This window comes from Micromys minutus (assembly GCF_963924665.1).
Source record: "Micromys minutus genome assembly, chromosome: 7".
Taxonomy (NCBI): domain Eukaryota; kingdom Metazoa; phylum Chordata; class Mammalia; order Rodentia; family Muridae; genus Micromys; species Micromys minutus.
Genome location: NC_137976.1, coordinates 49,769,149 through 49,794,482, shown reverse-complemented (window position 1 = coordinate 49,794,482; position 25,334 = coordinate 49,769,149). Strand labels below are relative to the sequence as shown.

The 25,334-nt window shown below is 40.4% G+C and overlaps 1 protein-coding gene across 2 annotated transcripts in view; it reads right to left on the bottom strand.

Moving 5' to 3' along the window:
• Positions 1-2,678: 2,678 nt before the first annotated feature.
• The window catches only part of ATP6V1A (ATPase H+ transporting V1 subunit A), a 44,505-nt gene continuing 21,849 nt past the window's right edge, over positions 2,679-25,334 (bottom strand). For both annotated transcript variants that reach the window (XM_080919583.1, XM_080919584.1), the window contains exons 4-15: positions 22,728-22,942; positions 22,317-22,454; positions 20,713-20,864; positions 18,427-18,589; positions 17,779-17,887; positions 13,750-13,872; positions 13,552-13,666; positions 12,009-12,072; positions 10,834-11,037; positions 7,897-7,991; positions 6,131-6,302; positions 2,679-4,839 (exon numbers count right to left, since the gene is read on the bottom strand). In XM_080919583.1, coding sequence (XP_080775709.1) covers positions 4,747-4,839; positions 6,131-6,302; positions 7,897-7,991; positions 10,834-11,037; positions 12,009-12,072; positions 13,552-13,666; positions 13,750-13,872; positions 17,779-17,887; positions 18,427-18,589; positions 20,713-20,864; positions 22,317-22,454; positions 22,728-22,942 — 1,643 coding nt within the window. In that variant the 3' untranslated portion in view covers positions 2,679-4,746. The remainder of the gene's footprint in view (positions 4,840-6,130; positions 6,303-7,896; positions 7,992-10,833; positions 11,038-12,008; positions 12,073-13,551; positions 13,667-13,749; positions 13,873-17,778; positions 17,888-18,426; positions 18,590-20,712; positions 20,865-22,316; positions 22,455-22,727; positions 22,943-25,334) is intronic.

Genomic DNA, 25,334 nt, shown 5'->3' with positions numbered 1-25,334 from the left:
TTTTCTCCGTGCATGCAGCTGCTATCCTGACTTCAAATTTTGGTTCTGAATTTTATATAAGTTGGATGTTTTTTGCTTGGACTTTTAAAAAAGACCTGTTTATGTATGAGTAGACTGTTGCTGTCTTCAGACACACCAGAAGAGGGCATATGATTCCATTACAGATGGCTGTGGGCCACCATGTGGTTACTGGAAATTGAACTCAGGACCTCTGGAAGAGCAGTCAGTGCTCTTAACCACTGAGCCAACTCTGCAGCTCCTGCTTGGCTTCTAATGCTATGGTTGTGAGTCACGCCTGGCATGTTCAGTCTCATTTCTGTAATTCTGTGTGAATATGTAACCACAGGTTCTAGGCAGTGTTTCCTTATGTCTTCTTGAGAACAACTTTCAATGGAAGGTTGGCAGGGGCTGGTGTCACCAGATGACTGATGTGCTCTGCCCCGGGGTGGACACCTGACATGTGCATCCTCTAGTTCCTAGAATTCCCCAGCAGCACTGTCTCACAGGCTAAGGTTTGTTAACTTGATTTACAATGACTTGGTTGTGGAGGGGGAGGGGGTCAAGACAGGCTTCTCGTTGTAGCCCTGGCTGTCCTTGAATTTACTCTGTAGACCAGGCCAGCCTGTAATCTCAAAGCTCCATCTGCTTCTGTCTCTGCAGTGCTGGGATTAAAGGTATGTGCCACCATGTCTGGTGACAATGACGTATGGGTTCCTTCTTATTCTGTCCACTCCGTCTATTTTGTGCCCCCACCCCAACTGATGTTTCCTGGAAAAGCTAAAGTCAAATACTTGTTTCAGAGTCAACTTCCACAGAAACTAACCCTTGGGCTGACTTCTGTGTCATCTTAACATTCACTTTGTGCTCTTAGAATTAAATATGCTGGACACACTGGGATATCACCTAGCACACTAAAAGCAACCCACTCTTTAATTATTAAGCCTCCCCATGAATTTCTTGTGGACTGAGTATTTCTTGAACTTCCCATTGGAAGACAGCCATTGTTAAAATACTCTGTAATCCATTCAATTAGTCCCACATACATGTTCTATCAGTTATTGTGGTGGTTGAAGTAAAAATGGCCCCCAAAGGCTCACAGGAAGTGACACTATCAGGAGGTGTGGTCTTGCTAGAGTAGGTGTGGCTTTACTGTGGAAGTGTATCACTAGAGGGCAGACTGAGGTCATAGAAACTCAAACCAGGTCTAATGGCATTCCCTTCTTGCTACCTGTGGATCTAGACATAGACCTCTCAGCTCCTCCAGCACCATGTCTGCCTGCGTGCCATCATGCTTCCTGCCATGACAACAGACCAAAGTGCTGTAAGCCACACTCAGTAAATGTTTTCCTTTTTAAGAGTCGCCTTGGTCACAGTGTCTCTTCACAACAATAAACCCCATGACAGTTCTGTTTCTCTTGAGAACTCCAATCTTGGTTGCCAATTTGATTGGATCTAGAACCAAGAGTCAAGTATCTGAACACACCCACGAGAGATTTTTCTTGATTACATTAACTGATCTGGTGATTGATTACATTATACCTTCAGTGGTGAGCCAGGTATAAGGAGGTGCAAGAGAAAAGACTTGCTTTTTTCCTGCTTGCTTTCATGCTGTGCAGGCAAATTAAATTCAATGACTCTGCCCCTGCCACTGTCCCTGCTGCTGCCATGACTGTCACTCTTGGCTGACATCACAACTCAGCCTCCACAGATTCCTGAAAGAATGAAGCCTAGTGGCTCTTTAGTCTGGACCGTCAGCTATAGCTTGTGGGCTGCAAAGTCATCAGATTCTAGACTAATCCAGTGTAAGACAGCCATTTTTGGACTCATCAGTGCATATTGTATAAGCCAATCCAATAATCCCCATCTAGCTGTGTTCTGTTCCCCTAGAGAGCCCCAGCTAACAGGTTGAGAGATGCCCATATCAGTAAGCATATTTCTTAATGTGTCTGGGCGGCCAGTAGAAGGCCAACTAAGAAAGGCCAGCCCTAAATGTGACTGGCATCATCCAACAGGCTGGGTCCTGGTGGAACACAGGCAGGAGGAAGAAAACAGCTAGTGGGAACGCCTGTCTTCCTGAATGCCTGTTGTTGCCATTACTCACAGATGACAGACTCCAGCTGCTCCAGTCTTTCACATGAGCTCGGGACGTTTCATCAGTTTCTCTTGGACTGGGTAGTTAGTGCGCACTGACTGCTGAGCACGTAGATGACCCCTGTTGGACTATGTACTTCCAGCCATGCAAGTCAATCTGACAACCCACATGTGCACCTAGATAACATAGTGCAGAGCTACAGTGGACCTCGGGAAACTGCTACATCAGATCAAAATGCAAATTGCATTACAAGACTTAGTTAAATTGACAAAAATTGAAATGAGCAATATGGATTGCCTCTACCTTTAAAAAAGTTAAGTCACTGATAACAGGAAAACATTCTGCAGACTGTATTTCCCAACTGCCCTGTGCTGTGACTGTAGGATGCTGCACAGACTGCTGTGAATGCCACAATCCGACTTTAAGATGTAGTATGTATACAGAAAAACATTTCAATAGGATACACTATAGCAGTAAGTCAAAACGCAAGGTGTAATGTTTTCTCAGAGCTCTTGCCCCTCCTTCTCCGGCAAAAAAATAAAAAGGGAACGAAAGGTTAATTTAAATTCACGTTTTATTTCTCATAGATTTTAATAATTATACATTACTCTTAACATAAAGATAGTGGAATCTTAAGGATAAGGAGGCAATTTATATGACCTCTTTTATTCATTGTTCAGGATGGAAGTTTCCAAAGGGCATAGGTGTGAGATTTAATACTGGAAAAATACATATGAAACCTGTTTAACTGCTGCACTTAGGACCAGGCACAGCACAATAAATAGAGAACTCATAATCTTTTAAACAGACTGCTATAAAGAAGCACTGTCTGTGAACAATCTGAAACTCTACAGTGTGGGCAAAGGGAAAGTTACAGTGAAAATCTTACTGTTTCTGTAGCTTCTTCTCACTCTAACATCAACAGTCTTAAAAGGAGGAAGAATGCACATCTTGAATCCAGGACAACAAAAACAAACTTGGTCAAGTAGTTTCTTGGGATCATTCGTTCTGATCACAAGCCTAGGTTGCTGGTAGGTATAAGCAGACAGGTTTTGAAATCTTTCTCATCTCCATTACTCAGGGCTTCTGGGTACGAAGCCTTATTGGAAGCAAACTGATTAAGCAGCACCGTTAATCCACCTTTCAACAAGTCATTGCATAACCCCTATCTGATAACAGTGTTGACTAGTAGTTAACTAGTTGTTACGTGGAAGAATATCCTTCGTGAACAGCAGTCTACTGTGTAGTCATGCCCTGGCAAGGATTTACACAGTGCATCTGAAGTGTATACTGACTAGTCTACCCAAAAGACCATAAGAGATGCACCACCTAATAATTTAAACAATATACCAAGGCTTAAAATAAATACTTTATGTTATTACGCTTGAGTACTTGAGAGTGTTAGCAAAGTTCCAATACCCTTCCCCCTCCTGAAGAGGAAGCATCAGCCTGAGGGAGAATTGCTCTCCAAGCTCTCAGAATCGAACCTTATTATGCAAATATGGAAATTATTATCTAAACACACGGAAACAGCAATACAAAAATTGATCTTTTCCTTTTTTTGTTTTTGTTACCAGTTAAATATAAGAACAACTTCCATCTCCGTTAACAGAAAGGAAGCTGCTGTGACCAGATACTTTGAGAAGCTGTCTGAGCCAGTAAAATACAAAACATAAAATATTTTCTGCAACTTATGAACTTGCCGTTTTCAGAATGTCAACAGGCAAACAAACACGTGACACGTGTACCTCATGAAAACAATGGAGTTCTGGCCCCACATTCCTACAGCATAGGAAGTTCCCAGTGGCGGCCTGCAAGCACTGTGGTGTGTCTCTGTGGTATTTCAATCCCCACCCCACCCCCACCCTGAGAAGCTCATCTGACTGAGTCTGAGAAAAAGAATGGCTATGACGTGGATCACATTTTCAATGATTTTTAAATTGTACTTAAAAAAAGATTTCCGAGTAATTGAGTATATAAAAGTCCTTGATATTAAATTCTCTTAGTGAAATAAAATATGCTTTAACAAGATGATGTCAATTTAAGTTTGACCACCTAGCTCTTTTTTTTTCTTTCTTTCACATTTTCAGAGGGAAATGATTTATCAATTACGTTCAGCCTTGCAAATGTCTGTTAGAAAAACAAAATAGTTCCCTAGCGCTCCACAAACAGTCCTGATTGATACTGGGGAAGCTACAAATAATTGGAACATTAATCTTTGACGTTTCTATTTCCTGGAAAACAGTTACTCAACAAAACACTAAGTTGCAAGTGGTCTAACTACAAATGCTGAGTTGGAGTTGTTTCCTAAGTACCTATCCATGGGTACGGAAATCTGGCCTTCCATTCCCAGTAGAGTACATGCAGCAGTCCTGTTTAGTTTACTGGAGATGAGGGAGGGGTAGTCACCTTACACACACATTCACAGTACGCGTCGTCATGTTATGGTGTGTATTATACGCATGACAGTCACCACTTCACACTGGAACCAAGGAATGTTTGCTTTAGAAGACCTGCCAAAGAAACAGCCAAACCAACGAGAACACAACAGGCACTAGTCTCAAGTGCACAATACAGAAGCAAAGGGTGGAGATGAGAAAGTCAGGAAAATATACACTATGAGCTTGCTGAGGAAGAGGAAAGAAATCACAGTTCTAATCTTCAAGGCTACGGAATGCATTCTGCATGTCTTCAAGAAGTTGTGCATAATCAGCCTTGATCTTTGCCTCGCCATCTTTCACTGGATCCTGAAAAAGAAGACAACACAAATTTACCCATGGAAAATTATTTTCAAGATGTGTGATAGGTTATTTATTGACATAGAGTACCAACTTAAGGTACACTGGTAAATCACATTACAGTGGGAATGTGCAAATGGGCTAAAACAAAACCAACATTTTGTTTCTGAATTTTGCCCGCTATTGACACTCAATGATCAGACCTTAGGAATGTGTAAACTAGTGGGAATACTACAGCATCACACATTAGATGTGTGTACACAACAAGTGGAAGTGAAAACTCAGTGAGTTTCCTATTCGGGCCTGGTGGCATAACACTCAGCTGAAGTGAAACATAGACAATAATCTAACAGATCATTTAACTGAACCCAGGCCACCAGCAAGTGACGTCACTCACTAAGTCACCTGTGGCCTCTAGACTTGGACCTAGGTCTCTGCAGCATAAATATATCCAGAGTATTATTTTTAATGGATGATTATTACACGTGCTTGTTAAATAATGACTTGAGAAAAAAATGAAATGACGAATCTAATTCATCAAATACTCTAAAAACATTCATACATCTGGGCTTTTACTGGAAATTCACTTAACTGGCTAAGCTTTGTAGGAATGTGGAGACTAGATGAGGTCAAAGGCTCGCTAGTAAAGCTGCTGCTGCCCAGCCAGGACTGCACTTTAAACTGCCCAGTAGCTAAGACAGAGGGAATGCATTAGCCTTTATTTTAGATATGATATCCTATAATCTTTTTAAATATGCACGTGTGTGTCTGAGTGTATATCGGTACGTCATTTGTGTGCAAAAGCCCTCGGGAGTCAGAAAAGGTGCTAGACCCTTGGAATTTCGGGAGCTGTAATCCACCATGTGGTGCTGGGATTGAACCCAGGCCCTCTGCAAGAGGGTGACCATTTCCCAGCCCCACAGACATGACATACCACAATCTTTACTGCTGGAATTCCTGAGTGAACAAGCAGTGTAAAATGAAAAGTGCACATCAGAGATAAAGACCCAGGCTTAGTTCCCAGCACCCATAACGCATGCATGCACCCGCTCCAGGCATCCACACACCTGCGGCACACAGTATGACAAATGTGCATATACACATAAGTGAAATGGGAATAAATCTTAAACAGAAAAAAAATGCAAATTTCATACCTCAGGTTTAGAATTCAAACAGGACAGAAAGGAAGAAAAAGGGAGGAAGGGAGAAAGAGAGGGAAGGAAAGAGGAGGGAGGGAGGGAGTGGGGGAAAGATGAGTTGGTTTCTTACTAACAAAAGCTAGAGTAGAAAGAACATATACCTTGAATTTCATGGAGGAAAGTTTATAGAGAATCTCCCCCATGTGCTCACGGATAATGGACCATGTGATCTTATTGTCACTCTGGGCAGTGGTCTCCACAGCTCGGCGGGCCATATCATAGAATGAAATCATGTTGGACAACATCCCCACTGTCTTATAGAATGGACAGAACCTAGGGAAACGCACAACAGGAAGTTAGCAAATGCAACCTACAGAACAAATTCTTATCTTTACTATGTCAAACTTTAGTTATGAATGACTAGCCATTATTTCCCATAATATACAATCTGCTGCTGTACACTAGATACATAAGAATCAAAACAGTGGGCCTCAGTCAGAGGGCACACATGAATGTGAATACACATGTACTGAAAGGAATGCTGACTGTTCTGCTGAGTGTCTCAGAGAACAATGGGGCAGGACTGCCATACTCTAGTGACTAGAGTACACGCAATTCAATACGTAGCTCAAGTAGTAAAACAACTGAGTAGTAAAGACTCCCTTGCGACCAGAGATAAGGTTTAAAGAATAGGAAAGCAGAGAACTGGAAAGTTGCTAAAGTTACCGTGTTATCCCCCCAACTCCACACCCCCATATCTTCCTCCCTCTCTTTTTCTCACTGTGCTGAATCCAGTGTATGCCAGGGAAGCTGTCATTTTCCCCCACCCCCACAGTCTTCTGTTTCCTTTAGTATATTCATTTTTATCTACCCATGCCTTTTAAAAGCATACACAGACACATGCACACACACAGACAGACACACGCACGCACGCACGCACGCACGCTCGCACGAGCAAATGCTCAATTCCGTGTATCCTCTTATAATCTTTCTAAAGAATCCTGCCTGTTTTCTTTCTGTAGTGGTTCCATTCAGGATAGATCAGGGTTATGAGGCTGACATACTGGCCTAATTTTTACTTGCTCCACATTCTGATCAATCCTTCTATTTGCTCAGTTTTCATTCTGGGTGTCATCCTCCTTGTCTTCCATCTGCTGTCCACTGCTGTGAATGCTACACTAGCTTCTAGTTGGTCCATGAGCTTCCTAGGAGTCTGTCTCCAGCATCCACCTTACCGTAAGGAGGTAGGGACGCAGTTATGTGCTACTGTGCTTGGTTTTGTGTGGATTTGGGGGACTTAAAATCAGGTATATTAAGTTATTTCTTTAGTGTGCTCTCGAGCGCTTGTCCTCCCTCCGTCCCTCCTTCTCCCTTTCTCTTTTTTTAAAAATGGAGTCAAATATAATTAAAGAGAGAAGGCTAGCTTAAGACAAAAGACTCAAATTCTTAATGTTTCAAACAGGTTCTCTAAAAAAGCCACAGAGCTAGTAGAGAAAAGGAAAGTGGGCAAGCATGAGGAAGTGGTAGAGGAAGGTGGGAGGGGCACTAGCAAGATTTTTTTTTTTTTGTAGCAAAAAATTTAGGACTCTTAAGAAATACGGCAGAAAAATCACAAAACAAATCCTTAGGCAAGGCCAATAGAAACCAGAGGGAGGAAAGCTGAGGCAGGGGATGCTCCCCTTGGTCTGCACACAAAGCCACAATTCACTCTAATTATAGACAGTTGTGGGTGAAAACACTGTCAGAATCTGACTATGAAGCAAACTGAGGCAAGGGGCGTATATTAGATGTCTACTATGAACATATAAAATAAGCAATATACTGAATCAGAATGCGCTCATATGAGAAATTTTTTCATGTGCGGGCAGCTCTTTGCCAAAACACAACAGAAAATCCTCAAACAAGGAAGTCAGTGCAGCGAGCATACCTGTCATAAGGAGTGTACCCATTTTGTTGTAGGAAGTCATCTTTAATAAGTTTTGCTACCTCCAGAGTGATTTTATCTGTCTCTGCTAAAGACGCCTAGGAAAGAAAAGGATGCCTTAAGAAATTAACCCATCGCAGGGATCGATGGCAACAATATACAATATACATCGACATACAATCACTTATTACTAATAAAAGACTGTAATGCTTTTTAATAGTGGTAAACAGCACACAAACATGAAATCCAGCATTTAGCAGTTAGGCATAGTGGCTCATGCCTATGATCTCAGTAATTAGCCAGCTGAAGCAGGAGGATTGCTGTGAGTTCTATGCTAGCTTGGATGGCAATGTGACTGGTCTGAACTGAACCTCTCAAAGTTCAGTAGCATAAAGAACAATCACATTGCTGTGAGCTGTTTTTAACTTGTCCCTCTTGCACCCCCAAAACCCTAAGCCCACAAATTACACTGCTCCCCTTCCTAGTTTACACACTGACAAATAAGATCACACAGTTTGTGACTAGCTTATTTCCTTTAAAATATCTTCCAAATATTTTATTATTATTTTATGTACTCATGTACTGTCTGTTCACCCACCAATAGGTTGACATTAAGTCACTTTTACTCTTGGTTACTGTGGACAATACTGCTATCAACACGAGTATGCTTTTAATTTTTTAATTATTATTTTATAGTGTATGAGCACTTTGCCTGCATGTATGTATGTGTACTATGTGTGTGCCTGACTCCCAGAGGTCAAAAGAAAGCTTGGATACCTTGGAACAGGGGTTGGGATGGCTGTGAACCACCATGTGAGCGCTCCTAACCACTGAGCTATCTCACTAGCTCTGGTTACTTTTTGAAAGCATGTAATGTGTATGTATGTACAGCCGTGTGTGTGTGTGTGTGTGTGTGTGTGTGTGTTCATATGCACCATGCATGCACATGATCCCAGAAGCCCTGGAACTGGAATTACATGATTGTAAGCTGCTGCATGTGGGTGCAGGAAACAGAACCTGGGTTCTCTGCAAGAGCAGTAAGCACTCGTAACTTCTGAGCGCCTTCTCCAACGCCCTCTTTAGTTATTTTTATTGTAGGTGGATGGCAATTGCCTGCGTGCATGTCTGTGCACTGTGTGTGCAGTACTTGGCAGAGCCAGAAAAATGGCGTCAGATCTTCTGGAACTAGAGTTAAAGGCAGCTGTGAGCTGAGAACTGAACCCAGGTCCTCTGGAAGAGCAGTCAGGGCTCTTAACTGCTGAGCCATCTCTCCAGTATCCAAGCCCTACATGTTCTTAACATTTATTTTCTTAGAATTGTACACAATATATTTGATTCTATTCTTCCCTCCACTCCTCCCTGGTTCTCACCCACCACCCTGCCCATTTTTTAAAGTACTTTTAATATCCTACCCTGTCTCTATTACTTGAATCCAGTTTTTAAGTCTGTTTGAAAGGAATCTAAACAGTCCATAAAGTTACTTTGTTTCACAGTACAGAATGTTTAGAACTATGGTGGATGGTAAGTATTCACCTACGTAAGTGCTGCTTTATTGGTAAGCTAAGCTACAGAGCCTCAATCTCAACCACTAAATGCCTCAAATGTTCTACTTTTGGCAACCACATGTTGAGCAAACATGAGATAATACCATGGTTGCTGGGCTCACTAACAAGAGGAAAAAGGAAGGTGACTTATGTGGATTAGCACCTTATTTAAGAAGCAAGTCTTTCACAGCTTTCTTTAAAAAAACAAAAACAAAAACAAAAAAAAAAAAAACCAAAACCAAATAAACAAAAACAAAACGCTTTCATTTCTATTTCTTTCTTCAACACACGTAAATATTTTAAGCATGTATCATGTTTTGTTTTAAATTATACAAAAATGTATATTTTATTTTGAGAGAGCATTTTCATTATTTAAAGCATTCTCTGGTGTTTCTGACATGCTGATTTTAAGATCCACATGCTGTTCTTTGCCACATAATTCACTTCTTTCAGCCTTGGCAACTTCATTCTGCATGCACATTCTCCACCCGCCTACCCCCAGAGTCTCTCTGTGTAGCACTGGGTATCTTAGAACCCCTTCTGTAGAGCAGGCTAACCATGAACTCACAGAGATCCACCTGCCTCTGCCTCCCACTGCCTGGCTGAATCCTCCATTCCTTAGAGGCTTATTTCTTGCTCTTCTGAGAGGATCACAATATTCTGTAAATACTACATGTGTAACATATGCTGTAGATGTTAGCTATCTAATATTATCCTTTTTTGGAAACAATTAGGAGATTTTATCAGCTATAATAAAAATGACAGGCTGTGGCATGGTGGCACACACCAGTAATCCCAGTACTTGGGAGGTAGACAGGATTGTGAATGTGAAGCTAGCTTGAACTACATAGCAATAATCTATCTCAAAAGGGAGAGGGGCTGGAGAGAAATATTAGCTAGCTGGTACCCTGACTAGCTCTTTATATGACCTGAGAAATCATTCCACTGTGAGATTTAAAATGACTAAATTTATTTATACCATCTTCCTCTGGAATATCTAGATCTAGGGAATGGTATGTAAGTCACTTATTAGATCCTATAGCTAATTATTAGAGGAACTGGAATCTATCTGGTTCTTTGATGTCCAGCTCCAGAGCTCCTACAAAAATTATGTTGATGGGCCTTAACTTCATATCTAATTTGCCCAGTGATGGGTGTTTTCACCTGTCATGAGCCCAGGACAATGCTAAATGCTATATGGAATTTCAAAAGCCCAGTTAGTTTAAAACATAGTTCACACTTAAGGACTTTCTTATGAGACAGCTCATACTACTCTGGGATTTCCATGTGCACAGATGGGCTTCAGAACTGCGCCACTCTCCCTACCGCAGGCTCCGGAGTCCTGCACCTGCACAGTTAACTCACACGGCAGGCACCCCAGTGCAGCCCCACGCACCTTTCCCACAAGCTGCACAATCTCTGCCAGATCCTCCTCTTCCTGCAGAATCTCCTTAGCTTTGGTCCTCAGAGGAACAAACTCTGTGAAGTGTTTGTCATAGTACTCGTCCAAGGCACGCATGTACTTGCTGTAGCTGATGAGCCAGTTGACGGAGGGGAAGTGCTTCCGTTGGGCCAACTTCTTATCCAAGCCCCAGAAGACCTGATTTGGAAATACAGAAGTTAGGTTTTTCTTTTTCAAAGTAGTGCAGTATATTTGTCCCTAATAAGCACTCTGTACCTTCTTGGGCCGGGTATGTATCATATTAGCATATACAAATATAACTGCAATATTATAATCTTAACTAAAAAAGCACATTTCTCCATTTTCATGGTAATAACTATCTCAAATGTGATCGAAAAAGGAAAATAGGTGCAACTGGAGATTATTACAGTGTAACAAGAACACAAGGACCAGACATTCAGCTTGATTAAATCCTTTACACGTTCTGAGGAACTCAAGTTACTATTACTTGAATCAATTAAAACTTAACATAATTTAAAACTATAGTGCTGATTCACACACATTCTTAATTTAGGCTTCTTTAATGATCAGCTGTCCACTAAAATTGATGCCTTGATCCAGGCAAACAACTGTCTAGGCAGAAACCACGTTTTCCAGCCATGCTCTCATCTGGCATATTTAACAGACAAAGGGAAATGACTGTATGACTTTGGCGTTTACAGTTTACAATGGCTGTGCCTTTTCTATAGCTGTCCCTGGCAGCAGCTAGATGCAGAAGACGACCAGGCTGAACAATGGCAGAGCAGCGAGAGAAGAGCCAGGTGCCCCTGCATGACGGGAGACACCCACCTTCTGATGGGACCTGATGATTCTGTGATGCTTTGGCATTATGCAGTTTGGGGCCCATTTAGTTCTATTCTTAAGAGTCAGTTTATTGGGTGGGTTAACTCTAACTAAAGAAAAATTTGCTACAAAGATGTATTCCAGACTTCTGTTATGTACAAACTGTGAAGAACTAAGAAAAAACAGAATGTATTAAACTTTCACAGTCGTAAGGACTCTATCAAAACATTTTTCTAAATTTCTGCCAGTTCGTTAGTGATTAAATTAAATATATGATGATCACTTAGCTAAATTACAACTGGGGTGTGGCAGAGGGGAAGACATACCTGGACAATACCCAGGGTAGCAGATGTGACTGGATCAGAAAAATCACCACCAGGTGGAGAAACTCTAGATTAGAAACAAAATATAATCATTAGAAATGTTTATGAAAAATAATCACATACATCATATATTTGAAAGTTAAAAATACAAAGATACCAAAACATTTCTAAAAGTAATATATACACATCAATATTTTTGAGAGTTATTTTTGTTTGTCTTTATTGCTAGAGATGGAATCCAAAGCTTCATGCCTGTTAAGCACATGAGCTAGTACCACATTATACTCCAACCCTATTAAAAAACAGACAAACCAAAACCAAAACCAATTACTATGTGTGCTTCTCTGCAGAGGTGGCTCATCTGTATCCTGGAACACATGTGAGTCTGTCTTGCTTGAGACAAGTTTCTTATTTGCCTTCGCATATGTTGTGTCTGTCCTGGGAGTTTCTGGAGATTCTACAATCTCTACTTTGCATATTGCTGTAGTGGGGCTGGGATTTTAAAAATGCCCTACGACAAGCTGGTTTAAGTGGACTCTGGAAATTCAATGTGGCAAACAGTTAATCTAGTAAGCCTCTCCCAAGACCCCAGTCTTAATGTTTGCATATATGTAACCTTAAAAGTAAATGACCCCTGGAAGGAAAAATCTTGTTAAAATAAGAATGACAATTACTGAATTTCATTTAGTCTGAGAAATGAAAACAGGTATTTATTGTAATTAGTTTCATCTTCTAATAAAAGAGATGAAATAGGAAAGTTCTGAGAACTGTAAAGCTTTATGTAGTAGTCATAACTCTGTTCTTTGTCCTTTGCATGAGATAACCTCCTCTTAACATGTCTTCAGGTTTTAAAGTTAGTGCTAACATACAGTAAGTTGAATTTATGAAGTCAAGGAAGTCACACCCAAGAAACCCACAGAGACACAGAGATAGCCAGAAAAGTGCCCTTGAAGCTTTTTAAGTGCAACTCTGCTTAAGAGCCTCCCTCCTAGAGCTCCTATGGGTACAGGTGTGTGTGTGTGTGTGTGTGTGTGTGTGTGTGTGCTCGAGTGTGTGTGTGTGCACTCGCCTGCTCACTTGCAGGCCAGTGGATGACTTCACACACTGATCCTTAAGAGTCATCTACCTTGGTTTTTTGAGACAGAGTCTCTCTTAGCCTGGTGCTTACTAAGTGGTCTGGGCTGGCTGCCCAGCAAGCTCTAAAGTCCCTCACCTGTTTCCACTCCCTATGCCTGGCTCTGGGATTAGAGGCATGCATCAACACGAATACGTTTTTTGTTTTGTTTTTTTAAATGTAGGTTCTACAGTCTCAGATCCTCGAGCTTGTGTGGTAAACAGTTTACTAACTGAGCAACCTTTCCAGCCCTCTCTGTAAAATAAGTTCTTTTTCTTTTGAGAAGTCTACAGCACAAGCTGGGCATGGTGGGACCTGTCTGTTGACAAAGGCAAGACAGCTAGTCCCAGGCCAGCCTGCGCGACACGGTAAGCCCATGTCTCCACTGAATAAACAAATACATAAAAGAAAGCAAATGGCTTGGCTGCTTACGCTCCTACAATGCTGACACTCCCTTCTCTCTCAGGGTTTCCAAGACATTTCACTCTGCCTGCTCGTTCATAGAAAGAAGCCAGCCGGGCACCAAGGTATGCAGGGTATCCACTATCTGAAAGATTAAAAGAAAAGTTCAAAAGGGAGTTCAAAGGCAGCTCCTGACATTTTATCAGTGCCGACCAACACTAGACATACCTGCAGGCATTTCGGCCAAACGACCAGAAATTTCCCTGAGGGCCTCAGCCCATCTAGAGGTAGAGTCGGCCATCATACTGACGTGGTAGCCCATGTCACGGAAATATTCTGATAGTGTAATTCCTAAATAGAGAGGAACACTGTTAAGTTAAACTGTCAGAAAACAAACTACTGGCTTTTCTTGGTGTTTTACTTTATAAAGTCCCCTAAGAAACTTTAAAACAACAGGCACATAAAGTATCTTGTTAGCCATTTCCCCAAGTTTATTTTTCTAGGCACACAGCTGAGCCTTATTTCCCAGCATCTCTTCCATTTAGATAAGACATATAACTGACCTCAATCTAAAAGAATGTGATTAAAAATGATATGGTCCATGGCCAGGCACGGTATATATTGTTCTAGACTTCCTAAAGCCCTCAAAACATGTGTTGAAAACTGAAGAGTCACTTCGGCCTGGGCTCACCACAGACTGAGAGTACCCCGGCCTCAGTTATGACCAAAAACTGTCATTTGAGGGCTGTTTAAGACAGGATTTCTCTGTGAAGCCCCAACTGTCCTGGAACTCACTCTGTAGACTAGACTGGCCTCAAACTCAGAGATCCACCTGCCTGTGCACCCCCAAATGCTGGAACTAAAGGCAAATACCACAGCCAAACCTACTCTACACAGGAAAAGGTTTTACGCCTTGCTGTCTGTTCATAAAATTAACCATGAAATACATTTCCGAGCACAGCTCGTCTGTTCCACACATCAAATATACATATTTAACTAAGCTCAAGACATCCTCAAGTCTCTAAGGCTCCAATATGCAGACCCAGTTCTGTCCTATAAAGTAAAACACCAAGAAACAAAGTGTCTGGGTCTTGTTATTTATCTCCCCCAAACCTTTCCAATACAGATTTCTAATCTATCAAACTGGAATGACTCCTACCCTATATACTTGTAATATATTAAAGGAAACAAAGTACACATAAATATCTGCCAAAAACAAGTATTATATACAACTCTAAGACAATAGAAACATAAAGTTATGTTTATACTGTCAGAGTTGCCTAATGCAAGAACAAAACAAGCTCATATGCAAAGAAGAAAAGTCGCTGTAAACCAGCACTTGATTTTGTACCCCATTATGACTCAGAATAATAGACAGTAAAAAGTGGTTTTAAAAACAAACCTTTAAAGAACTAATATCTAGGCTTAAAAATACAATAAAATACACTAGACATTCTTTCTGTTTGTTTCTCCTCTCAACTTTATAGAACAGACTTTTTTTTTTAATTTAAGATTTATTTGTTTATGCATGAGATCTCATTACAGACGGTGGTGAGCCACCATGTGGCTGCTAAGGATTGAACTCAGGACCTCTGGATGAGCAGCCAGTGCTCTTAACTGCTGAGCCATCTCTGCATTCTCTAAAACAGACTTTTAAATAGAAGCACAGATGTGTTTTAGGTCTATGATGAAATGCTACCAACATTTTTATGTTCATATTTCTACATTTGTAGAAAACATAAATAGACACGTGTAATCAAGCACTCCGCTAATGACCTACATACACTTTTCAGTGCCTACAAAAAAACAAAACAACAACAAAAAAAAAAATGAGGCATAATGTGTCTGTGTGGCACTTGTGAGTTCTGGAGTTTGGTTTCTAGCATGGGGTGAGGAGTCACAGAGCAATTATCCTCACTGATCAAAGAACTTGTACAGACCAATATGAAAGACAACTGTTATCCAAAAGGAAACCTGACAACAGGCAGTTTTTAAATGGTTAACGTTAACATGCATGGGAAAGAGGTTAGTCCGTTTTACACATAGACTGACTAGGATGTAATAAAGCAACAACTCTAAAATGTCAGCCGTGCATTCCAGGTGAAGCACTTCAGTTGCTAGCCAGATCAGCACTGGTGAGGAGGAGAGCTGAACTCTCTCAGTCACCACAGCACTTGAGTTACATCATAGCCAGCACACAGTGAGCTGAGGCTGGAGAGGCAGTGCAGATTCAGGCTCCAGCCAGAAGGCCCATAACTCCAGCCCCAAGGCGTCTAATGCCCTCTTCTGGCCTCTGCGGGCACTGCACTCATGAAATGCCACCCCATAATTTAAAATACAAGTATCTTTTTAAAAAAGCATGCTTATGCTCTATCCATATAAAGAAAAACTGCAGCCATATGAAAGATGAGGTAGATTTTCCATCTTCAAATCCAGGAGTGGGGAAGCTTCAAGGATTTGCTGAAGTTACACAAATCAGGCTTCTGCGAACTGGGACACGTGCTACGGAACAGAATGGCCAATGGCAGGAGTGCCTGGGCCCAGGTCGGTGTGGAGGAGCTGGGGAAAGATGGAGGTGAAACAGCACAAGCGGGCACTCCCTGTCTGCATTACACAGCATGGGTGAGGCAGGTGGCTGCTCACTAAAGAGAAACAGTGAAATGGTTACACAACGCCGTAACCAATTTCACAAGTAACCATGAAGAATTCCTGCTCTCCTGCACTGGCCACAGCCGGTTCCTCCCATCCCTTACAAAGATGAGTAATGATCCGAGACACGTAAATAAAAAACAATGTAGAAGGAAGGACGGCGATGGCAGAAGAGCCTGCCAAGGAACAGACAAGAAGTGTGGCCACAGGGAAGTTCCCGGAAGAAACACAAAGCCAGTGTGGAAATGTAGGCTGCACAGGAGGCAACACTAGGAACAGACGCAGGGAAGTCTAAATAACAGCCAGGACAGGAAATGGTAGTCCTGGGAGTCAGAAGGGCTCCCGTGACTAATGGAAGAAAAGGTTGCAGATACAATTCTCAAGTATTTCAAGATAAAAAACGAATTCAGAATCTGACAGGGTTCCTGGCCTAGGGATACAAGCTATCAACACTTCCAAAGATCCTGAAAAAGCTATGAGACTTCAAATTTAAAGAGAAATTCCTTGGACCAAGAAAAGTCACTTCTGAAACGGGAGACTCACTCTCAACTTTGCTCCCAATATTTACTGCTTGAGTAAGTGTTCTCAGGCAAAATACGACTGATCCAAGAAGTTTGTACTCAGCCAAACCACTGTTAAGGTTTGGACAGACATTCCTTCTACTTCAAAAATGAAACCTGTTTTTTCATGAACAAACTATGAACCCAGAAGATCATAAATCATAAAGTCTATGAAAGTCAACATATGTTAGTTAAAAACTACCAGGCTACAAAAAACTTTGGTCCAACAATTTTAGTTCAGAAACATAACTGTTAAAGTTTAAAGGCAACAGGAGGAAAAATAACCTTAGAAACTTATGAAGAAAGTAAGAGTTCAAGAAAATGAAGATATCCATGAGTCTTTCTTGCAGAAACTTCCAAAAGATACATTAAAAAAAAAAAAAAAAAAAAAAACAGGAAATAACGAGAGAAACTAGCCACAGGGAACACTGGCTCCATTTAGGGAAGGCCAGAGTCTAAATAATATTGGCTCTCTAGTTCTAGAACAAAATAGAGAGTTAATAATTCCTAAAAATGGAGAAATACAGGTCCTAAACACTGAGGCTGAAAAAGAAAAGATGCAGTATAGCAGATTTCTTATCTTTTATATTCCCTAAAAACAGTAAGAGTTATAGACACTATAATTACATATAGTGCAATGTCAAAATATAGATCAATAATAAAATTAAGAAGGTGAACACATTGCTTTGTTAAGAGACGTGGAAGTGTGGATGTAGCTCAGGAGTGCTTGCCTCCTACGTGCAAGGAAGGTCCCGGACGTGCTCTAGAGCAGCAAAAGGCAGGATCTGACACCCTCCCTGTCCTCTAGGAGCACACAGACGTTTAGCATAATGGATATACCACATACCCACATGCACACACAATCTTTTACAAAATGTTGTTTACTTATTTGCATGATACACATAATAAATCAGGTATTTCCTAAAAGCTAGGAAAGTGATCGTATGGGAGTTTTTAAAAGATGAAGTTCTTTGGGAAAGAAAATTTGGGTGCTAGTGTTAAATTTGAGAACAGGTGTTAAATTCTTTTCTCCCAACTCCTAACTCACCAGTGTAAATGGAGGCTTCTCTTGCAGCCACAGGCATATTGGAGGTATTGGCTACCAGCGCTGTCCTCTTCATGATTGACTCTACTTTACCATCAACTTCCATGGTGAGCTAAGGGTATAAAACCCATTAGTGAGCTCCAACTTAATATAGCACTCTATCATTTTAGTTTCTCCCCCATTCAGAAAACAATTGTAACTTGTTTCTGTTTAAGCCTTTTGTCAGAATTCCCTGGGACTATCCCCACCATGCCAACCCCTCTCTTGTTCCACAGGACTATGTGACAAATGGCCAATTTCATTTGGACATTTCAAATGAACAAAGAAATTGACCGTTCTGGCTTAGTCTCCCGAGTACAGAAATTAGAGGTACATCCCACCAGACCCAGTCAGAATATAATTTTTTATCCATCTTATTTTTCTCTTAAGTGAGAACAAAAAAGAAAACCTTCTAGGTGTCTGACTTTGAAGAATTCATTTTCCTCTTTAAAATATACAGATTAATCAAAAACATTAGTTTGAAAATCATTTAAAGTATCTTGACAACTGAAAGCACCATTCTTTGCTTTAACTTTGTATGAACTATGGTCAGTGGCAATTGATACGTGGTATTTCCTGTGGATGACTATTTGCAGTTTTCCACAGACAGACCTCAGGGAAGTCCCGGAGAACTTCTGACATCTCATTTCCTCGTTCACCACATCCGACATAGATGATCACATCACTGTTGGAGTACTTGGATAGAGACTGGGAAATCACAGTCTTTCCGCAGCCAAAAGCACCTGGAATAGCAGTTGTTCCTCCCTGAACACACCTGAAGGACAACAAAACAAAAATCAAAAGAAATGTTTATTATGCCGCTGGCTTGCTAATGTACACTGCTAAACACAGTGGGCAAGTGGTACAAAAATACCTGTTAAGATAATTACTCTGCAACGTTTCTATACACACAGAATATACGGACATGATTATGAGCAACTCATTTGTGCCTAATAGCATATGTTTTAAGGTGGTCATAAACCAGGTGTGATGCTGTGTGCCCTTTATCCCAGCACTCAGGAGGCAGAGGCAGGTGGATCCCTGTAAGTTTGAGGACAGTTTGCTCTACATGGTAAGTTCCAGGACAGCTAGCATTACATAGAGAAAGCATGTCTTAAAAAAAAAAAAAGTTCATGCCTACAGTCCCAGCATTGGGAGGCTGAGGCAGGTTTACCCATGAATTGAAGGCTAGTTTGAATCACACAGTATCCCAGGCAAGCCTGAGGTATACAGTGACACTATCTCAAATATCAAAAGACAAACTGACAAGTATTTTATTATGATCAGCCATCTTCATCACATACAGTGGATGGAAAGTGAAAGTGTGCTCCACAAGATGCCCAAGGAAGTATCTTGTGAAGCTGTATGAACGCAGAGAGATTAAGGGGTAGGAAAGGGCTCAGGAAGCTTACACCTTGCCATAAAGTTCAGCTTAGTTCAGGAAGAGTAATAAGGCCACCCTGAAAGAGCTGCGGGTTGAATGAGGGCAGAGGGCAGTTAAAGGAGAGAAATGTAAGAAAATACTGAAGCTTACAGTAGTTGGGAACAGATGAGAACGAGGCCCATGACAAGGTAATATTCAAAGTTGTGACAAATTAAAAATGTATTTCCCAGTTCAAGGGACCAGAGATGCAGAGGGGAGGACAGAGTTGCCGTGCTAAAAGGGAAGCATGGTGTCAAGTGCATTCCCCATGACCGGGTGAGAGCAGGGACACATAGGACAGATACACTCTAACATCCGCCCTCCTCTCCTCTTCCCTTCCTTCTCACTAGACAGGAGACTTATGAAAAGAGGCAGAAGGGGGAGCTACACTTGAGGAGCCCAAAGATAAACCCCGAAAGCGGAAAGGAAGTGGAGGTAGGTGGAACTTAACGTCTCTGATTTCTCAGTGAAGGAGGAAGGGGAAGGAGGAGGCATGGAGCCGAGTATCTGAAATATGCAGAAAAGCATGAAGCAGCTGCGAGGCCAGCAGATAGTCACAGTGGAGGAAGGGCTGCCACAGCAGTGTGGGCAGAAATCAGTCTCTGGGTCATCTGAGTCTTCAGTGGTGTGCGCAGAGCACAAAGGAACAGCTGGACTGATCCTCAGTTGGGATTTTGCCAGGTGAGTAGTGGCAAATACAAAGTTTTATTATTCTGTCCTAGGATTATTATTACTCACTGGGAACTATTCCTAAGATTCCGTCTGCAGAGTATGTTCTGAATAATGAAGAATACAGACAGGAGTCAATGAGCAGCAAGGAAGTCAAAGCAGAGATCTCTGCGGGAAAGAGACAGTAACTCAGAATAGCCAGGTTTCAGTGGGAGTGCAGGGGGTCTGCTTGGCCAGGGGGAGGCACCACCCCTACCCTTTTTTGTTTTTGTTTTTGTTTTTGAATAATGAATTTATAGTGATTCAAGGTTGAGGCAGAAACCAGTTTTTTTTCCTGAAAATTAAATGATGAGGTCATTGTAGAAAATACAGCAGTGTACAGTAAAGCTGCATGTCTAACAACAGAAAGTAAAACTTTCTAAGCAAAGAAAACAGAAAAGAGCACACTATAAATTACTACCCATGGCAGCATACAAAGTCCATTTGGTTTTAGAAATTAACAATTTATCACAACACCAATCTATTAATTCTAGGAAAAGTTAAAGTTACTTAAATTTTGTCACAGATAATATTTTGGAAATTTTATTTTTCAGGAAGGTTTTTTAAAATATAATGTTGTTTGTGACTATGGAGGAAAAAACTTTGCCTCTTAATTATTGGCAACAGACGTATCTAATTCACCATTCTTGCCCTAAAGATAAAACCTGTCACTGTATTTAATACAGGGAACTCATATCTGCAAAGATTACAAAAACACAGGTACATACAGTACCTTGAGGGCAAACAGTGAGAGACGGCAAACTTACGGAAAAAGGGCATCGAGAACTCTCTGGCCAGTGAGCAAGGGATGGTTGGCCGGCAGCTTTTCAGTGACAGGCCGAACCTGACGTACAGGCCACACCTGGACCATGCTGAACTTCTCCTTCACACCTTCAAATTCAAGCTCCAGGACGACATCCTTTAAAGCAAACAAAAAGCAGTACAGCTTTAAGGGTGGCTAAATCCCTGAATCATTCTTCTTCCAAAATATAAGTGAGTAGCCCCAGGTTCCTCTTGTGGATAAAAATCTGCTTTTATAAGTAAGAAGGGAGATGTATAGTTTTATTATATGTCTTTACATATAGTCACATTTTTTAATGCTGGATGCATCAGCATCTCGCTGACTAATATAAAGTATGGTAGGAGGATTTTGGAAAGGAACATATCAAGTAATAAAGAGCTACATAAATTGGAAATGCATGACAGGTAAGTCATAAAGGCTACACATGCTCCTTGGATTAGGGAAGGTGGAAGTTTCACACTTACTTTTCACCCTGGTTTATTATCACAATCATATTGCTCTAAATTAAAAATTCATCCTAAGAGCCCAAAATAGTTAAAATTATTCTAATTTGTATTAATATTTGTAAAAGAAAGTGATAATATAACAGCATCTGTGAACACTGAGACGGTTTAAACCGTTCAGAGGAACTACAAATTCCAGAAGCAATCTGTAGTCTGCTTAAAGTATGAATGGTCTGCCCTAGGGCAACTCCTCCATTTAGAATGAGCGAGTCTCTAAGCTAGTGAACAAGTCTAGACAGCTGTTCTAGAATCTCTACATGTTATAAAGCACACTTTTGTAAATACATTTGAAAAACTGTTTATTGCATTTTACTAGGGAGACATTGATTGTCATCATGGTCTTTTCAATAAAACTGTACCCTGATTTAAAGACTGCTATGACTCTACTGTCTGACACTCTGTGACTATAGATAAAATAAACTAAGTTACAAATGATACACTCAAGCAAGAATTCACACAATTTGCTCTATAATTAACTATGTGAATCCTGATTGACAGTTAAAATCATGTCTATTCTAAGCCTAATGAATATGAGATTTAGGCAAACCCATCAGTTAAGAAGATAGAAAATGTCATATTTCTTTTAAAAAGGTATATTCTTGTTCTTGTATTCTCAAGTCAAGGTCAAAACAAAATTACTCTTAAAAATGATATAGCTTGGCCTGAAGAGATGGTTCAGCAGTTAAGAGCACTGACTGCTCTTCCAGAGATCCTGAGTTCAATTCCCAGCAACCATATGGTGGCTCACAACCATCTGTAATGAGATCTGATGTCCTCTTCTGGTGTGTCTGAGGACAGCGACAGTGTACTTACATACATAAAATAAATCAAAATTTAAAAACATGATACAGCTCAGTAGTAGAGTGATTACCTAGCATATGTGAGTCTCTGGATTTGTTCTCTACCATCACAAAAATAAGTAAAATAAATGAATGAATAAGTAAATAAATAAAACAGGAGTCACCCAGAACTTACTAGAAACGCTTTCGCAGCTTTAGAGCACCAAAGTGGTAACTGTCATGTATGAGCAGGCTGCTATGTAGAACAAAGCCAAAGCGGTACTTACAGAGGCATCATAATTCCCAGGCGGTGCGATGTAAGTCACGCTTCCTCTGTTCCGTGGGGGTAACATGATTTTGTGTTTGATGAGTGAGTTCTCATTGACAATCCCATAAATATCTCCACCAGTGATATGACTACCAACCTAAGGAACAAATGCACCCACTATTTAATGCTCAAAAACAAAACAAAACCCCCAAAACCCCAAGCACACATACCCTGACTTTTGTAATTTACATCACCTGCCTCACTTATAAATAAAGTGTTAATTCTATAGTCCAATATGTGCATTAAATATTAGACAGTGTATCCATAATTTATGTTTATTTGGACTAAGACTAATAAATTGTTCACTCAATACTCAATTCATTTCATATTCTTTCACCAACTTTAGAGATTTCTGTTTACACATACTTACTCGTAGGTTTTTGCTGGGTGTAAACTCCCATTTGATATCTCTGCTAAGAGCAGACACATTTACTCCTCTGGGGATGTAGATACTTTGGGTCTGACTGCTGATATCTGATAGAGGTCTCTGAATACCATCAAAAATGGCTCCCATAATGCCAGGACCAAGCTCTACTGAGAGAGGTTTACCAGTGCGGAGTACAGGGTCTCCAACAGACACACCAGCTGGGAACAGCAGTTAAGGAAAACTTAAAACAAAAGTTTGAAGACACTATTAATAGGAAATATCTGCTTAAAAGGGAAATGACATTTAAGAAGAAGATAGTAAGTTTCCAAGGTTTCCCAGATCTTTGATATGATAGTTCAGCAATATTTTGTAGTCTCTAAGGACAAAATATATACCTAACACTCTAGTTATTAAATAATCATATCCAAAAAGTTTAATCAAAATGTGTATCCTAACAACTGAGTACCAGTGAAGGAATGGTGTGTAAACTGAAAAGAGGAAGAAACAATTTCAGTCCTAAATGATCACAGTTCTAACGAACAGGAGGGTGCACGTGGCTTTTGGATACTGTATAATTTTGAGTAAGGTTAGAAACCTACTATTTCTGCCTCCTTGGATTTTACCTCAGGTTGACATTCATGATACCACTGTCAATATACTGCAACAGCCTACTTTCAGTGGATAATTATGTCTGATGAAGTGTCTAATATTGTGGTGTGTAAAAACCAGAGTTTTTGAATGGGCACCACCTGAATGTGCTGCAGCTGCCCAAATGCTTCCTCAGTTTGTGAGTCACAGGGTTAAGAACCGAAGCCAAGGCCTCTCAGTAATTCGTAAGTTTGACCATATTGCTGAAGAGCAGTCTTCTATACAGAGACAAAAAATTCTAAAAGTTGAGATCTAAGGAAACTCTTTAGAAAGAAAAGATAAAGCCTAAAGGTGAGTAGACAGTGAAATGCCTTCTTTTATATTTGTTGACAGTATAATTAATAAATGTTCACTGAGATTAATTTAGGAATATCTTTCTAAAGTAAAAGTGTTTACACTGTAGAACTGTTTAAAAGAGAGACTATAAATCATCAAAATTTATAGTATGATTGATTACTAAGTTATGATAATACTGTATGCTGGAATTACATGTAGCTATAAGAAAGGGGTAAGTAAGAACATCTATGAATTCTAGTGGAAAGGTCTCCAAAACACATTTTCATTACCAGTGTCTAACAGGACATTGTTAAACCTACAACAAAGGTCAAAGAATTTCTCAAAAACCACTCCTGTATCTCTAGATTGCATCATTAACAGCTTACTATATTTATCATATTATCTTCATCTGCAGTGCAAATATCTTAAAATGGTAAACAGGTACAATAGTTTATATAATATGCTACTTTATGGGAAGAAAGGACAAATACTTGTATTTGCTAAAATACATAATTTAAATTAGAACAAAGTATAATATATAATATATAAAAATGCTTTAATGAAACCCATTATTTTATATGCTAAGGCAAACCTACAAGTACAGAAGTTTGGAAGAATACATAATAATTATAAATAACTAATCAAAGTGGTTATTTGTGCCTTGAAGTCAGTCAGACAGAGCCTATAAAATGTAGGGAGTATTATCACTGCATTCATTTTCATTAAGTCTACAAATGATTCGAGAAAGAGAGTAAGTGTGGGGTGAGGTACAGCTCAGTATTAGAATGGATGCTTGGCATGTATGAGGTTCTGTGTTTAACTTCCCTACTCATCAAGTGACGAGATGGCAGATAAAGGAATATCAATAAGCAGCCCCCCCACCCCCAAACTTGTTTTTAGCTATGATTTCATGCGTAGAGAGGCTTCTAATTTGGGGCTGGGGTGACAACTCAGCTATTAAAGTGCTTGCCTTGCAAGCATGAGCACACGGATTCAACCCCCGGAAACCATTTTAAAAAGCATATCCTTCCCCAACCTCAGCCCTGGGTAGCCTGAATGACTGTTGGGGCTGGACAGCCAGCAAGTCTAGCCTATTTTCCACACCCCAAGCAACATGAGAGCTCTTATCTCAAACAACCTGTTGAATGGCATATGAGGCTGTCCTCTGGCCTTCACCTATGTGTCCTCACATCTGTGTGCATGCATATACATGAACACGGAGACTTCTAATGTCTTTTTTAGATGACTTTGTTTTACACTAGTACTACTACTCACACAGGAGTGCGATTACCTCCAAGCATTCTTGGTGGAGTAGGAATAAGACAAAATATGCTTAAAATCCCAAGAATTAATGTACCTTGAGAATTGTGTTAAAGACATGAGTTTCCAAAAGACCGATTTTTGTGAGGCCTGCATTTCTCTACGTTTATTTTTTATTGGAAATAAACATTTAATATTTGTTTACTGCGTGTACCTGAGAACAGACATAGGGAGGAAGGACAACTGTGCCCTTCAGTTCCCTCCTCCCCTTCTGCACAACTTCCAGGAATCTGACTCACCCTTCTGAGCTTGGCACCAACCACCTATGCATGCTGAGCTATCTCATAAGCCCTTCCTCAGTTTTTCATAGAAAATTGGAAATAAGATACTATGCTTAAAAATCAACATTGTAGCAATATTAAGGAT